Below are 16,727 nucleotides of genomic sequence, written 5' to 3' on the forward strand. Positions count from 1 at the left end.
TTTGTGCTGATTCTTTTTTCTCTCTCTATATTAAGGGACACTATAGTCACCAGAACCACAACAGCTAAACATAGTAGTTCTGGTGTCTATAGCATGTTTCTGCAGGCTTTTTAATGTAAACACTTTTTCAGAAAAAAGGCAGTATGTACATTACTGCCAAGGAACACTTCTAGTGGCCACTCATCATTATTAAAGTTTACTACTCTACGAGGTGTGTGGATTTTTTGTGTGTGTGTGTGTGTGTGTGTGTGTTGTGGTGGAGGGTGTGATTGCATGCTAGGGTGTGGGAAGGCGGGATCCAGGGGGCCCAAGTAAATTCTTGCCCAGGGTCCAATCAATATTAAAGACGGCCCTGGCTGCTGCCACCTATAAACTATGTCACCTTGCCACTCTGTGGTCTCCTTATGCAGCTGCCATCTCCACTCTATGTCACCTTGCCACTCTGCGGCCTCCAGATGCTTCCGCCACCTCCACACTCTGTAATTGTGCTACTCAGTGGCCTCCTGATGCTGCCGACACCTCCACACTATGTCACCTTGCCACTCTGTGGTCTCCTGATGCTGCTCCTACCTTCACTCTATGTCACCTTTCCACTCTGTCACCTCCTGATGCTGCCACCACCTCCACACTATGTCACCTAGCCAGTCTGTGGCCTCCTGATGCTGCTGCCACCTCTAAACTATTTCACTTTTCCACTCTGTGGTCTCCTGAAGCTGCCCCAACCTCCACTCTATGTCATCATGCTACTCTGTGGTCTCCTGATGCTGCTCCTACCTTCACTCTATGTCACCTAGCCACTCTATGGCCTCCTGATGCTGCCGCCACCTCAAAACTATGTCACCTTGCCACTCTGTGGTCTCCTTATACTGCTCCTACTTCCACTCTATGTCACCTTGCCACTCTGTGGTCTCCTGATGCTGCTCCTACCTTCACTCTATGTCACCTTTTCACTCTGTGGCCTCCTGATGCTGCTGCCACCTCTACACTATGTCATCTAGCCACTCTGTGGCCTCCTGATGGTGCCGTCACCTACAAACTATGTCACATTGCCAGTCTGTGGTCTCCTCATGCTGCTGCCACCTCCACAATATTTCACCTTGCCACTCTGTGGCCTCCTGATGCTGCCACCACCTCCACACTCTGTCATTGTGCCACTCTGTGGCCTCCTGATACTGCCACCACCTACAGACTCTTCCACCTCACCATTATGTCATAGGGCCACTCTGTGGACTTCTCATGCTGTTCCCACCCTCCCCACTTCATGACTGGGCCACTATTTAGCCTTTTTGGCTTAGCTGACATCATAATTTATTAGACCCTTCTTCTGATCTGTCAGAAGTAAGGTAAAATGAGACGCACAACAGATCATCTCTGTGTAGCAGCTGTAGGGCCTGTATGGTCCAATCAGAACTGGCTTATGATTTGGTAGCCAAAAGCAGGAGTGGGTACAAAACACAGACTTGCAAATATTCAGTTCTCTGTTTTGGATCCACTCCTGTTTTTTTGGCATTAGCAATACTGATGCTGACTGAGTTGAGGTGAATGCTCAACAGACAGGATCTGTTTTTTGTGCGTTATTGTTCTGACGGATCAGACGAAGGGCAAAATAATCAGTGACTTAAACAGAAACCTACTGCTGACACCCTCTCCATTCTGTCGGGGGGCTCTACTTGTATAAGCGTGTAACAAAACAGGTTCTGTAGACATCTATGTGGAATCAGCTGACAACGGTGTAAAAGAAGTGTGCTTCTTCTTGACGCTAACATCGACCTGTAAAGCTGAGTTCATACTAGAGTTATTTGGTCAGTTTTGGCCTCGAGATTGCCCAAATAAGTGAAGTGTGCAGTGAATCTAAGAGCGACGCCTGTCATCTGCATGACATACTGACTCACAGTATTATTATACTACCAAAGCAGACTCCCTATGCGTGTTACTGCAAGGCACAATGTTCTACACAACTATAAAGGCTCTCTGCAGACAGGAAATAGCTTTTTTTTTATGTAATTCGCTACAAACAAATTTGGAACAAACTGAATTTTTCCCAAATAATTTGGCGGACCGGCGAATCAAATTTTTGAAAAATTGGCTCACCTCTAATATATATAAACATATATATATATATATATATTTTTATATATATATATATATATATACCATAGCACTTCCAGTAGGTGAAAATAGTGGGATCCTTTTATTCACCCATGCAACGTTTCGATCCACTTGCTGGGACCATTTTCAAGCTTGAAAATTGTCCCAGCAAGTGGATCGAAACGTTGCAAGGGTGAATAAAAGGAGCCCACTATTTTCACCTACTGGAAGTGTTGCGGTGTGTTTATTTCAATTGATCACCACTTTGGTAAAGTGCAATACCGCTGGCACCCGCTGCTACAGGTTGTTTTACAAGGTGTGGTTCTCATTTTCGCGTTTTACAGCGCGTTTGAACGCGCTGTAAAACGCCTGACGCTCAAACAAGTACAGGAGCTTTTTTTGGCGCGTTTGACGCGCGTTTGGGCCATAGACTCTTTGGATAACACTGCTGTCAATCACCCAAACGCGCGTCAAACGCGCGTTTACTATTACAAAAAACGCGCGACAAAAACGCGCGACAAAAACGCGCATAGAAACGCGCGTTTGAGAAACGCTTAGGTGTGAAACCAGGGTTAGTGTTTCTCAATGGCATTACCAACAGAAAGTCCAGAAGTTCTTATTATTGCTACTTTCTCAGCAATTTTTACAAAAATAGCATGTCTATAAAGCTTTGTGGTTTAGTATTCCTTTGAAATAAGTCCATAATTAATTTAGTATATGCTGTATATTTACAGGTATTTGATTGTCATTTTTTGAATAATGAAGTCCAGTACATTCACTATGGCTGCCCTATATTGGATGAAGATGAAGTCATGCTTCGACTTTACAGGTCAGTTTGAATCGATAAAATTAGGGGAAATATAAATGAATAATTAGAAATTATAGCGATTGGAATAAATGTATTATTTCAATGATGAATCTATGCAGTGTTGGGCTGACTTACGGTACTTTGGCCCCACTAGGAAAAAATTATCCTAGGGCCCTACCATACGACTATACTAAAAGAATGCATGTCGGCTTTAATTGTATTTTCAGCTATGCTTTTATAAAAACACACAAGCTATATTAGCAGTAAACATGAATAGGTCATTTGTCAGTAACACCCAAAAAGTTGATAAACTCCTTGCCATTGGCAGATATAACATCAGAACCTGGCAGCACCAAAGGATAGTGATTAGTGTTGATCAAGCACCAAAGTGCTTGTGTGCTCAGGTTGAACACTACACAGCACCCGAGCACAATGGAAGTCAATGGGGGAACCTGAGCATTAAACCAGGCACCCCCTGCTCTGAATAGGAAGGGTGTCTGGTTCGCAGGAAAAGGTCAGAAATTGATGGAAACACCACCATGGTTCGGGAACAGCATGTGGAGGATGTCTGGATGCATCTTGGACTCCCAGGTCGCTACTGGGAACGATGTTGTCCGAGTAGTACGCCACTTTTACAGACTGACAATAATACGCACAAAACGATTTTAGAGGACAAATTGTTAAGAAACATTATTTTCTGTATATTTACTTGTATATAAACTGCAAGTGCTGCCAAAAATTACAAGGAAGAGGCACTCTGATACAACCTGTATATAACATAAAGGAGGGCCTCATTCTCATTGTGGTGCAATTGTTCAGATAGTGGGACTCCTACACTCATAAAGCCTATGCAGTAAGTGAAAGGGCTGCCAAAAATTACAAGGAACTGGCCCTCCAATACACCCTTTATTACACATAAAGGAGGGCATCATACACCGACTTGAAAAATTATGATTGATGGCCTGCTGATGACCCTCAAAAACTATTGGAGCAAGGGCCTGCTAGTGGGGTGGGGGGAGCAGGGTCACTAGTAGGGTGACAGGAGAAGGGGGAGTAGGGTCACTAGTGGGGTGACAGGAGGAGGGGAAGCAGGGGGGAGAAGTGTTACTAGTGGGGTGACAGGAGGAGGGGGAGCAGGGTCACTAGTGGGGGGACAGTAGGAGGGAGGAGCAGGGTCACTAGTGGGGTGGGGGGAGCAGGGTCACTAGTAGGGTGACAGGAGAAGGGGGATCAGGGTCACTAGTGGGGTGACAGGAGGAGGGGAAGCAGGGGGGAGCAGGGTTACTAGTGGGGTAACAGGAGGAGGGGGAGCAGGGTCACTAGTGGGGGGACAGTAGGAGGGTAGGAGCAGGGTCACTAGTGGCGGGACAAGAGGAGTGGGAATCAGGGTCACTAGTGGGGGGAGCAGGGTTACTAGTGGGAGAGCAGGGTTACTAGTGGGGTGACAGGAGGAGGGGGGTGCAGGGTCACTAGTGGGGTTACAGGAGGAGGGTGGAGCAGGGTTACTAGTGGGGTGACAGGAGGAGGGGGAGCATGGTCACTAGTGGGGTGACATGAGGAGGGGGAGCAGGGTCACTAGTGGGGGGGACAAGAGGAGTGGGAATCAGGGTCACTAGTGGGGGGAGCAGGGTTACTAGTGGGAGAGCAGGGTTACTAGTGGGGTGACAGGAGGAGGGGGGTGCAGGGTCACTAGTGGGGTTACAGGAGGAGGGTGGAGCAGGGTTACTAGTGGGGTGACAGGAGGAGGGGGAGCATGGTCACTAGTGGGGTGACATGAGGAGGGGGAGCAGGGTCACTAGTGGGGTGACAGGAGGAGGGGGAGCAGGGTCACTAGTGGGGGGAACAGGGTTACTAGTGGGGGGTCACTACTCTCCCATCTCCTCAAAGAGGCTGAAAAGACACTTTTTATGGCACATTACCAGTAACGCACACAGGTACTGTACCTGCTCCATGTCCATGCCAAGTGCCGAATGGTCAGTCCGCCCCTATGTCTGAGTAGCACGCCACTTTTACAGACTGACAATAATGCGCACAAAACCGAAGATAAAATCGATTTTAGAGGAAAAATTGTCAGGAAACATTCTTTCCTGTATATTTAGGCCTCATGCACACGACAGTTTTTTTTCACGGTCCGCAAAAACGGGGTCCGTGGGTCCGTGATCCGTGACCGTTTTTTCGTCCGTGGGTCTTCCTTGATTTTTGGAAGATCCACGGACATGAAAAAAAAGTCGTTTTGGTGTCCGCCTGGCCGTGCGGAGCCAAATGGATCCGTCCTGAATTACAATGCAAGTCAATGGGGATGGATCCGTTTGACGTTGACACAATATGGTGCAATTGCAAACGGATCCGTCCCCATTGACTTTCAATGTAAAGTCAGGAGTCCCTTTACTTTCACACTTGCGTTCATATAATGCAGACGGTGGCTCAGTTCAGAGCGGATCCGTCTGCATTATATTGTTAAAACATTTCTTAGTGTGAAAGTAGCCTCAGACGGATCCGTCCAGACTTTACATTGAAAGTCAATGGGGGACGGATCCGTTTGAAAATTGAGCCACAGTGTGTCATCTTCAAACGGATCCGTCCCCATTGACTTACATTATAAGTCTGGACGGATCCGCTTGCCTCCGCACGGCCAGGCGGACACCGGAACATAACTTGAAGCGTCCCCATCACCATGGGAACGCCTCTATGTTAGAATATACTGTCGGATATGAGCTACATCGTGAAACTCATTTCCGACAGTATATTCTAACACAGAGGCGTTCCCATGGTGATGGGGACGCTTCTAGTTATAATATACTACAAACTGTGTACATGACTGCCCCCTGCTGCCTGGCAGCACCCGATCTCTTACAGGGGGCCGTGATCAGCACAATTAACTCCTCAGGTGCCGCACCTGAAGGGGTTAATTGTACTATCATATACCCCTGTAAGAGATCAGGGCTGCCAGGCAGCCGTGGGCAGACCCCCCCCTCCCCAGCTTGAATATCGTTGGTGGCACAGTGTGCGCCCCCCATTGGGCCCCCCCTTCCTCCCTCCCTCCCTCTATTGTTAGAAATCGTTGGTGGCACAGTGTGCGCCCACCATCGCCCCCCCTCCCTCTATTGTAATAAATCGTTGGTGGCACAGTGTGCGCCCACCATCGCCCCCTCCCCTCCTTCCCTCTATTGTAATAAATCGTTGGTGGCACAGTGTGCACCCACCATCGCCCCCCCCCCTCCCTCTATTGTAATAAATCGTTGGTGGCACAGTGTGCGCCCACCATCGCCCCCCATCCCTCTATAGCAGTAACAACATTGGTGGCAGTGTGCGGCCTCTCATCTCCCCCCCACCCACCGATCATTGGTGGCAGCGTAGTTCCGATCGGAGTCCCAGTTTAATCGCTGGGGCTCAGATCGGTAACCATGGCAACCAGGAAGCTACTGCAGCCCTGGTTGCCATGGTTACTTAGCAATAGTACAATTGTAGAAGATTCATACTTACCTGCTTGCTGCTGCGATGTCTGTGACCGGCCGGGAGCTCCTCCTACTGGTAAGTGACAGTTCTTTAGCAAAGCGCCGCACAGACCTGTCACTTACCAGTAGGTGGAGCTCCCGGCCGGACACAGACATCGCAGCAGCAAGCAGGTAACTATGAGTCTTCTACTATTGTACTATTGCTAAGTAACCATGGCAACCAGGACTGCAGTAGCGTCCTGGTTGCCATGGTTACCGATCGGAGCCCCAGCGATTAAACTGGGACTCCGATCGGAACCACGCTGCCACCAATGATCGGGGGAGGGGGGGGAGATGGGATGCCCCCTGCTGCCTGGCAGCCCTGATCTCTTACAGGGGAATATGATAGTACAATTAACCCCTTCAGGTGCCGCACCGTCTTGTACAAAGTTTGTAGTGTATTCTAACTAGAAGCGTCCCCATCACCATGGGAACGCTTCTGTGTTAGAATATACTGTCGGATATGAGTTTTCACGAAGTGAAAACTTAGATCTGAAAAAGCTTTTATGCAGACGGATCTTCGGAAAGCATGAAAGCAACCTACGGCCACGGATCACGGACACGGATGCCAATCTTGTGTGCATCCATGTTCTTTCACGGACCCATTGACTTGAATGGGTCCGTGAACCGTTGTCCGTCAAAAAAATAGGACAGGTCATATTTTTTTGACGGACAGGATACACGGATCACGGTCTCGGCTGCAAAACGGTGCATTTTCCGATTTTTCCACGGACCCATTGAAAGTCAATGGGTCCCCGAAAAAAAACGGAAAACGGCACAACGGCCACGGATGCACACAACGGTCGTGTGCATGAGGCCTTACTTGTATATAAACTGCAAGTGCTGCCAAAAATTACAAGGAAGAGGCACTCCGATACAACCTGTATCACATAAAGGAGGGCTTCATTCACATTGTGGTACAATTGTTCAGGTAGTCGGACTCCTACACTCATAAAGCCTATGCACTAAGTGAAAGGGCTGCCAGAAATTACAAGGAAGAGGCACTCTGATACAACCTGTATATCGCATAAAGGAGGGCCTTATTCACATTGTGGTACAATTGTTCAGGTAGTCGGACTCCTACACTCATAAAGCCTATGCACTGTGAAAGGGCTGCCAAAAATTACATGGAACTGGCACTCCAATACACCCTTTATTACACATAAAGGAGGGCATCATACACACCCACGAAAAATTATGATTAATGGCCTGCTGGTGACCCTCAAAAACATTAGGGGCGAGGGCCTGCTGCTGATCTGACCATCTAAAACATTAGGTGTGAGGGACTGCTGCTGAGCTAACCCTCTAAAACATTAGGGGCGAGGGCCTGCTGCTGATATGACCCTCTAAAACATTAGGGGCGAGGGTCTGCTGCTGAGCTGACCCTCTAAAACATTAGGGGTGAGGGCCTGCTGCTGATCTGACCATCTAAAACATTAGTGGCAAGGGCCTGCCGCTGATATGACCGTCTAAAACATTATGGGGGCGAGGGCCTGCAGCTGAGCTGACCCTCTAAAACATTAGGGGTGAGGGCCTGCTGGTGACCCTCTAAAACATTAGGGGTGAGGGTCTGCTGCTGATATGACCCTCTAAAACATTAGGAGCGACGGCAGCCTAATAAGCATGTTGATATGATGGAGGAGGAGGAGGACGAGAAAAGGAAGATTGAACCATATACCCTTTTTTGTGGTGGAAGGGATGCATGGGAATACAGTGTGTTCAATACACCATAAAAGCCACATTTAAAGTGCCTGTATGTTCACCCGCTTTACTCTGGTGGAGTAAAGAAGTCAGGGGCAATCCAGGCCTTGTTCATTTTTATAAGAGTCAACCAGTTAGCATTTTCAGTTGACAGGCGGATGCGCTTATCAGTTATTATGCCCCCATCAGCACTAAATACCCGCTCTGACAAAACGCTGGCAGCAGGCCACGTGTCCAGCTTGGACACCCAATAGTTGTAAGGCACAGAGGAATCACTGAGGACGCTGACACACGGTCTGCTATGTACTCCTTCACCATCTTCCAAAACTTTTCCCTCCTTGTGACACTAGGCCGTGCATCAGGGTGAGGATGCTGGCGTGGTGTCATGAAACTGCCCCAGGCCTTAGAAAGTGTTGTCCTGCCTCTGTTGGAACTGCTGTGTGTTCCCCTCTATTCTGCCGCCAGCGTTGTCAGCTGGAAATGCAATACCAGAAGGTCCACAAGGACCTTCTGGTATTGCACCATTTTTCTAGTCCTCTCCACCACAGGAATGAGAGATGAGAAGTTCTCTTTGTAGCAGGGGTCGAAAAACCAGTAATCGGTGTTGGCCAAAATGCATATAATGCGAGGGTCACAGGAAAGGCATAAAGTCAGCCATTTGTTTCCCAACAGACAAGACTTTGCTGTCCTCATCAGATGGATGATTCTCAATCTCCTCATCCTCTTCCTCCTCTTCTACCCATCCACGCTGAACAGATAGAATAAAACTTCCATGGGTACTACCCTCTGTAGCGGAGGCAACCGTCTCCTGCTCCTCCTCCTCATCATCATCCAATTCGCGCTGAGAAGATGAACTGAGGGTGGTCTGGCTATTATCAGCCTGTGTAATGTCTTCCCCCATTTCCACCTCTTTCACATGCAAAGCGCCCGCCTTTATTGTGAGCAGCGAGCATTTCAGTAGACACAGAAGTGGGATGGTTACGCTGATAATAGCGGCATCGCCACTCACAATCTGTGTTGATTCCTCAAAGTTGTGTAAAACCTCACAGAGGTCAGACATTCATGCCCACTCGTCGCTTGTGAAGTGCAGAAGCTGACTGAAAAGACGACAACCTTGTTGCAGCTGGTATTCCACTACTGCCCTCTGCTGCTCACAAAGCCTGGCCAACATGTGGAACATGGAGTTCCAGCACGTGCAGTTGGTGAGCTGGCAATTGCAAGCACTGCTGCAGTTCTGCCAGACCGGCGGCAGCTGTAGATTACTTTTTGAAATGTGCACACACGCGGCGCACCTTCACCAGTAGCTCAGGCAAATTGGGGTAGGTTTTGAGAAACCGCTGAACCGCTAAGTTGAACAAGTGGGCTAGGCATCATGCCTGGTTGTATTTCAATAAGCACACTTTTTTCCAGCTCACCTTGTATCTGGCCTTTATACCCGTATTCAGGAGCCTTTGGGTGAGTCCCCAGGTACGGTAAAGTAGAAAATAGAAAAACGGCTCCAGAAAGCAATTTTTGTCCTCTTAAAAACTTCTCCTTTAATTCATAATATTCAACAGCACATACAGTCACTTCATATGCAGTGCTCGTTTACGTGTTTCAGACAATACGTCCTTAATCGTAACATGGTATCATGGTGGAAAGCATGATTTAAATGCTACACTTGTCCCACCTCCCTGCAAAGAGGGGGGGGGGGGGGGGAGATCCTTCATTGGTTAATCCACCATGGTAACACCCATGGTTACCCATTTGCATATAGATTTCATGTTTCCTTCACACTGGGATTTCATCCTACGCCCTATTAACCTCTACCACTCTTGTTCCTCTGCATAACACATTAAGGGCTTGACATGCACACATTAGTGCATGGCCAGGACCAGAAAACGCACAGTGTGAACGGTTACATGTTACATAAATAAAATCACAGGTAATAACAACCCACATTTGGTTTCTCGCCACATAATATTTAACTGCATTCGGACATGACATAAATGTCTCAATACTGGATCCATAGCACACAATACAATCATTGATATATATACATTAATTCCTTCTTCAGGTTCAAGCCCGCAGGAACCCTCGTGTTTAACCTAAAGATCCAGTATGCTTCACGGAGGAGAAGTTTTTGACGGGAGTCTCCTCCGCGTAAGGGTGCACCAAATCGAGCACCAAAGCAGGGTGGAATGCATACCTTGGTACTCACATATAGCAAACAATTTAACAAAATACGCAATATATTGAATAAATGTTTACCAATTCTATATGATGACCAGATTCTATATGATGCATTGAAATCTGGATGCCATGTGGTTCCAAGAAGGGCTCCCACCCTGTCTAATTCCCTTTCTCTATCCCTTTTTTCCTCAAGATTAGGTGTCAGAAATGGGGGGGGGGGGGGCAATTGGTTGAGCTACATTGGTTTTACCAAATGTGGGGGCAGCCCATGCAAGACATGTAGTTATGTTGTCCCTAAAAAGCATTTTGACAACTCTGATCACTCCCTTACTTTTGCTATAAAAAGTTATATTAATTGCAATACTAGGGGCGTGGTGTACGCTATTGTATGTACAGAGTGTGATCTCATGTATGTGGGGAGTACCACATGAAAATAAAAAAAATAGGGTACTGGAACACCTCAATTATATTGCTAACCCTGCTTTGATAAATATCTCCAATGCGGCCAAACACTTTGTTCAGGTTCACGCTCGCTGTGCCTATAGGATAGAAAAAGTGAGTGCACCCTTACGCGGAGGAGACTTCCGTCAAAAACTTCTCCTCCGTGAAGCATACTGGATCTTTAGGTTAAACACGAGGGTTCCTGCGGTCTTGAACCTGAAGAAGGAATTAATGTATATATATCAATGATTGTATTGTGTGCTATGGATCCAGTATTGAGACATTTATGTCATGTCCGAATGCAGTTAAATATTATGTGGCGAGAAACCAAATGTGGGTTGTTATTACCTGTGATTTTATTTATGTAACATGTAACCGTTCACACTGTGCGTTTTCTGGTCCTGGCCATGCACTAATGTGTGCATGTCAAGCCCTTAATGTGTTATGCAGAGGAACAAGAGTGGTAGAGGTTAATAGGGCGTAGGATGAAATCACAGTGTGAAGGAAACATGAAATCTATATGCAAATGGGTAACCATGGGTGTTAACATGGTGGATTAACCAATGAAGGATCTCCCCCCCCCCCCCCCCTCTTTGCAGGGAGGTGGGACAAGTGTAGCATTTAAATCATGCTTTCCACCATGATACCATGTTACGATTAAGGACGTATTGTCTGAAACACGTAAACGAGCACTGCATATGAAGTGACTGTATCTGCTGTTGAATATTATGAATTAAAGGAGAAGTTTTTAAGAGGACGAAAATTTCTTTCTGGAGCCGTTTTTCTACTATTTTCTACCATGCCTGGTTGTAGGTTGAGTGGCGAGAGCCACAGCTCAGTCTGGTCCCTTATACCTTGCCACAGCTCTGCGGCGGTGTGCTGTTTGTCACCTAAGCAAATTAGTTTTCCCCACTGCAGTGCTATACTGCTTCTAGCTACTTACTGATGGCTGACTGGTGCTGCAAGATGAGAACTCAGAGGTGAAAGTGGAAGAGGAGAAGGGGGGGGGCTGCCCACTAATATAGGTGGTGGCGGAAATCCTGATGGAAGTAGGGCCTGCAATCCTTGGTGTCGGTAGCACCTGTGCCATCCCAGGGTACGACTAGCTCCAGGTCTCCACAACATTCACACAGTGTGCCGTCAGGGTGTTCCTGGCCGAATGCACTTGCCCATGTGTCTATGGTTAAGTGGAACTTCCAAGTAACTGCATTGGTCAGGGCACGTGTGATGTTACGGGACACATGTTGGTGTAAGGCGGGCACGGCACACCTTGAAAAATAGTGGCGGCTGGACACTGCGTAACGTGGGACAGCCGTCGACATAAGGCTGCGGAAGGCCTCAGTGTCCACAAGCCTAAATGGCAACATTTCCAGGGCCAGAAATTTGAAAAGGTGCACATTTAGTGCTATGGCCTGTGGGTGGGTGGGTGTCTGGGTATTTGCGCTTTCGTTCAAAGGCCTGGGGTATAGACATCTGTACACTGCGCTGGGACACAGAAGTGGATGTGCTAGCTGATGGTGCTTGCGAAGGTCCAGGTGCAGGGCGGGAGGTATCCGGGCCGGCGTCTTGGACAGGGAATTGGCCAGCACGTAACACAGGGGAAGAGGAGGCAGTGGTGTGACCCGCAGACACTGAATGTGGACCCAGGCATTTGGCCCACCTATTAGGGTGCTTTGATACCATGTGGCGGATCTTGTTGGTGGTGGTGAGGTTGCTAGTGTTCACGCCCCTGCTCATTTTAGTATGGCACAGGTTGCAAATGCAAATTCTTTTATCGTTTGCACTTTACTCAAAAAAGCGCCGGACTGCGGAACACCTACCCCTTGGCAAGGGAGATTGCCGCAGGGGGGTGCTCCGGGGAACAGTTGCGGCCCTGTTTGGTGTGGCCTTCCTTCTCCCTTTTGCCACCCCACTGCCTCTTCCAGCCTGTTGCGGTGCTGCAGATCCCTCCCCCTCTGCACTGATGTCCTCGCTCGGCTTGCCACCTTCCCAGGTTGGGTCAGTGATTTCATCGTCCACCACCTCCTCTTCCACTTCCTCACTCTGGTCATACTCCTGACTTGTTGACTTAACAAGAACCTCACTTATTGACAACTGTGTCTCATCATCATCATCCACCTTGTGAAACACTAATTGCCGTTCCCCACCGTAATCTTCTTCTGACTGTGGATGCTCAAAAGTTTGTGAATCAGTGCACAAGATCTCTTCATGTCCCTCTTCAAGCGGGATTGGCGAGAGGCCCAAATCAAGGAATGGTGCTTAAAAGAGCTCCTTGGAATATCCAAGTGTGGGAGCACTTGTTTGCCAAGACTCTCCATGGTGGGAGGAAGGAGGATTAGGGTGAGGATTCTGTTGACCAGACTCTTGGCTACTGAGACTGAACTTTGTGGAAGACAGGTTGGTGCTTAACCGACTGGAAGCATTTTCTGCTGCAATCCAACCGACCATCTGGTCGCATTGGTGTGACTTCGAGAGTGGTGTCCTGCGCCGCCCTGCAAACTGGGACATGAAGCTAGGTATCGTGAATGAGTGTGTTTCTTGTGCTCTGGCAGCATGCACAGTTTCACCGCGCGCAAGGCCAAGGCCTCTGCGTGCACCATCAGCAGCACGGCCACTTCCCTGTCCCTTACTGCTTGCCTTGAGCATATTAAATGGTATATATGCTTGCAAGTATGTCACACTTACAGTAGCACAGATTTTGTAAGCGTATGCGCAAATAAATTAGACTGAATGTCACTGATATTTAGGATGCACAAACGTTATAAAGGAGATGTAGCGCAGGTAATATCACTGTCACCAGCGATGAAAAAATTAGAGTGAATGTCAAAGGTATTTAGGATGCACAAAGGTTATAGAGAAGATGTACCGCAGGTAATGTCGCTGTCACCCGCAGTTGAAAAATTTGACTGAATATCACAGATATTTAGGATGCGCAAACGTTATACAGGAGATGTAGGGCAGGTAATGTCGCTGTCACCAGCAGCTAATAAAAAATTACACTGAATAGTTACAGGTATTTAGGATACGCAAACGTTATACAGGAGATGTAGCGCAGGTAATGTCGCTGTCACCAGCGGCGAAAAAATTTGACTGAATGTCACAGATATTTAGGATGCGCAAACATTATACGGGAGATGTAGCACAGGTAATGTCGCTGTCACCAGCAGCAAATTTTGTTTACTGAATGTCACAGATATTTAGGAAGCGCAAATGTAATACGGGAGATGTAGCGCAGGTAATGTCGCTGTCACTAGCAGCCAAACAATTGCGCTGAATGTCACAGATATTTAGGATGCCCTAATGTAACACAACAGATGTAGCAGAGGTTGTGTCACTGTCAGCAGCGGCCAAACAATTGCACTCAATTTAGCGCAGGTTGCGATAATAATATATATTGGTGCCAGATAAAACAGTAGTCCTTAAAAGGACTTTTGGGTCTCTAACACCTTTCAACACTAAACAATTCCTGTCCCTACACTATATGTCTCTTCTGCTGCAGCTCTCCCTGACTAAGACTGAGCCAAACCACGTGTCATCGGGTGCTATATAGCACCCGATGACGCGTTCCGTCCAGCCAATCACTGTAATGCCAGTAACCAACATGGCTACGGCATTACAGTGAGGGCCAGTACATCCACGCACATTTATTGGCTGTGTAGCAGCCAACAAACGTGCTGGGAGGAGACTCGAGCATCGATGCTCAAGTGAAAATGGTGTTCAGCCGAGCATGCTAGCCCAATACTAATAGTGATATTAGTGAACCAGTCTGAACTTAGGTCTATGTTACACTTACTTTAAAGGGTGAGAATATATCTTCTGCAAATTGATGTATTTAAAAAAAAATGTGGTCAGCTCTGAGAAATTGAAAGTTGTTCTTATAATCTACATATGGAAGTGAAATCTGACTGACTTTGTAATGGTGGCTCGAAATGCAAATGCGAACAAACAATTGTTATCTAATACATGTGTCATTGTTATGTCCACAGGTTTACAGAAACTCAAACATTCACAGAGAACTTCATATTGAGGGTGAAATTAGTGGAACCAGACTGTAATATTATAAAGCTGGGACCTAAGAAACTGGAAGTCACAGAATTCTATGGACTATCGAATATCATTGACAAGAACACACTGAATTTTGACTATGAAAAAAGATTGAATCTGGAATGTACTGTCCGGGTGTCTTCTTTAGAATCATATCTGCCAGCTCATGGTCAACTTGTCACTGGAGATCCCGTGAAAGACCAGCCCCGCGGGGATCATCCACACAGCTACTTAAGTAGAACCAGTAAGTTTTATTTGCAGTTATCAGCACTTATACATAAAGGTCATTGGTATTTTCACACATCTAGATTTAGAGATGGATAGACGATATTTCTACTTGTCACAAAATGCAAAATGGCAAATACCAAACATTAAAATATTATTGTACGTGCACAGTCATCTTAATGGTAGGACGGCCAGGACTATGGTATAGTGGAAAAAGGATTTTAAAAGTTATATTACCAATAATAATTTGATTTATTAACATAAAAACATATTGTAGAGACATGCATTGACAAGGCATGGTTATGTAGGATAACAGATGGGGTAGGTAGATAGAGTCATTCAGTGATAATATAGTGAGTTAATCATGGTTGGAGTTTTATATCGAAAGACCTGAAAGGCTGTAGATAGTCGTTTTAAAGTAATTTGCAGTGTTTCTAGCTACAAAATATGTTTTCATTGTTTTTGCTTCGATGTATCCAACCTTGTTGGTGCTACAAATCTGTACTGCTGACAGTGGATCTAGACAGAATTGGTCTTCTCCCTCTAGCAGCTGGCAATATACTGTAGTACCTTCTTATACCTCCAGCAGAAGGGGTCTTACTCTTCTCAGCTATAGTGCTACTTTATTGAGGCGGCTCTTACCCCTCTCTGAAAAGCAGGGTGGCTATTCATACTGGCCACTGTACACTTACCAGAGGATCATTATGCAGATAACTGGTTGAACATGCTGTGGTCCATGCTGTGGAAGGCCCACTCAGCGAATCAGAGGTGAGGTAGGTCTTCATTGTGGCCAGTGATTGGGTGAGCAGGCATTCCAAGCCATTTTCTGAAAAAACAAAAAACATATCATCTTTTTTCTTTTTCAGACCATAAGCTAAGTCCTCTGTGCAAAAGTGGAGGCTGTATTCAAGGGCTAAAAAAGTTACAGAACACAATAAAAACCAGCTGTGAGGAATTTCTTCTTATGGGGGTGCGATACCAACATTTAGACCCCCCATCCCCAAATATTGACTACATCAGTATCAGATTGGACCTTATTGACACCCGAAGCAAAGCTTTGTACAAGGTACGACTACTCTTAGAATGTTTCATAGATTCTTGACATCTCAAGAAAATAATCTGATTATTCTTTGTATAGCATCACAATTTTTCATGGGCCAACCAGATGCGTAGCTAGGGTGGGGCCGGTGAGGCATTTTCCCCAAGTACTGGGTGCCAGTGGAAGGGCAGCGCCAATATGACACTTTGGCTTGGTCAGGGTATTGAGATAGAGAGTGAGGGCTTTGGCTTTGCCAGGCTTGTGCCATATGGGCAAAATGAAAAGCCAACATTAATTTCTAGCTTATAGCTGAAATTGTTATTTTTTATTATGGTCGTGGCTACGGATACTGGAACATGACGTGATGGCGCCAATGATTGAACTATCCACAACCTGCTGACTTACTGAAAGGCCTGGATTGTGCCCATAGCCATGAATGTAGTTAAACCTATAAGGGGGCATACCCAGAGGCAGTCAGTAAAAGGGGAAGGGAGGGTGGGGCACGGAGTGATGCCAGCGTGAAAGTCTGTGGGAGAGGAACTTATAAAGCCTGCGCCCCTCCCACAATTACAGGCTGAAATCAGCCTTTACAAATTATGGTCGTGGCTATGGATACTGGAATATGACGTGATGGCGCCAATGATTTAACTATCCACAACCTGCTGACTTACTGAAAGGCCTGGATTGTGCCCATAGCCACGAACATAGGTAAGGC

The 16,727-nt window shown here is 46.7% G+C and overlaps 1 protein-coding gene across 1 annotated transcript in view; it reads left to right on the top strand.

The window, feature by feature from the left end:
- The window catches only part of FREM1 (FRAS1 related extracellular matrix 1), a 197,898-nt gene that overhangs the window by 50,335 nt on the left and 130,836 nt on the right, over window positions 1–16,727 (top strand). Inside the window, exons 3-5 of the mRNA XM_044272263.1 lie at window positions 2,823–2,917; window positions 14,691–14,992; window positions 15,840–16,039. Coding sequence (XP_044128198.1) covers window positions 2,823–2,917; window positions 14,691–14,992; window positions 15,840–16,039 — 597 coding nt within the window. The remainder of the gene's footprint in view (window positions 1–2,822; window positions 2,918–14,690; window positions 14,993–15,839; window positions 16,040–16,727) is intronic.

The sequence above is a fragment of the Bufo gargarizans genome, chromosome 1 (assembly GCF_014858855.1).
Source record: "Bufo gargarizans isolate SCDJY-AF-19 chromosome 1, ASM1485885v1, whole genome shotgun sequence".
NCBI lineage: Eukaryota > Metazoa > Chordata > Amphibia > Anura > Bufonidae > Bufo > Bufo gargarizans.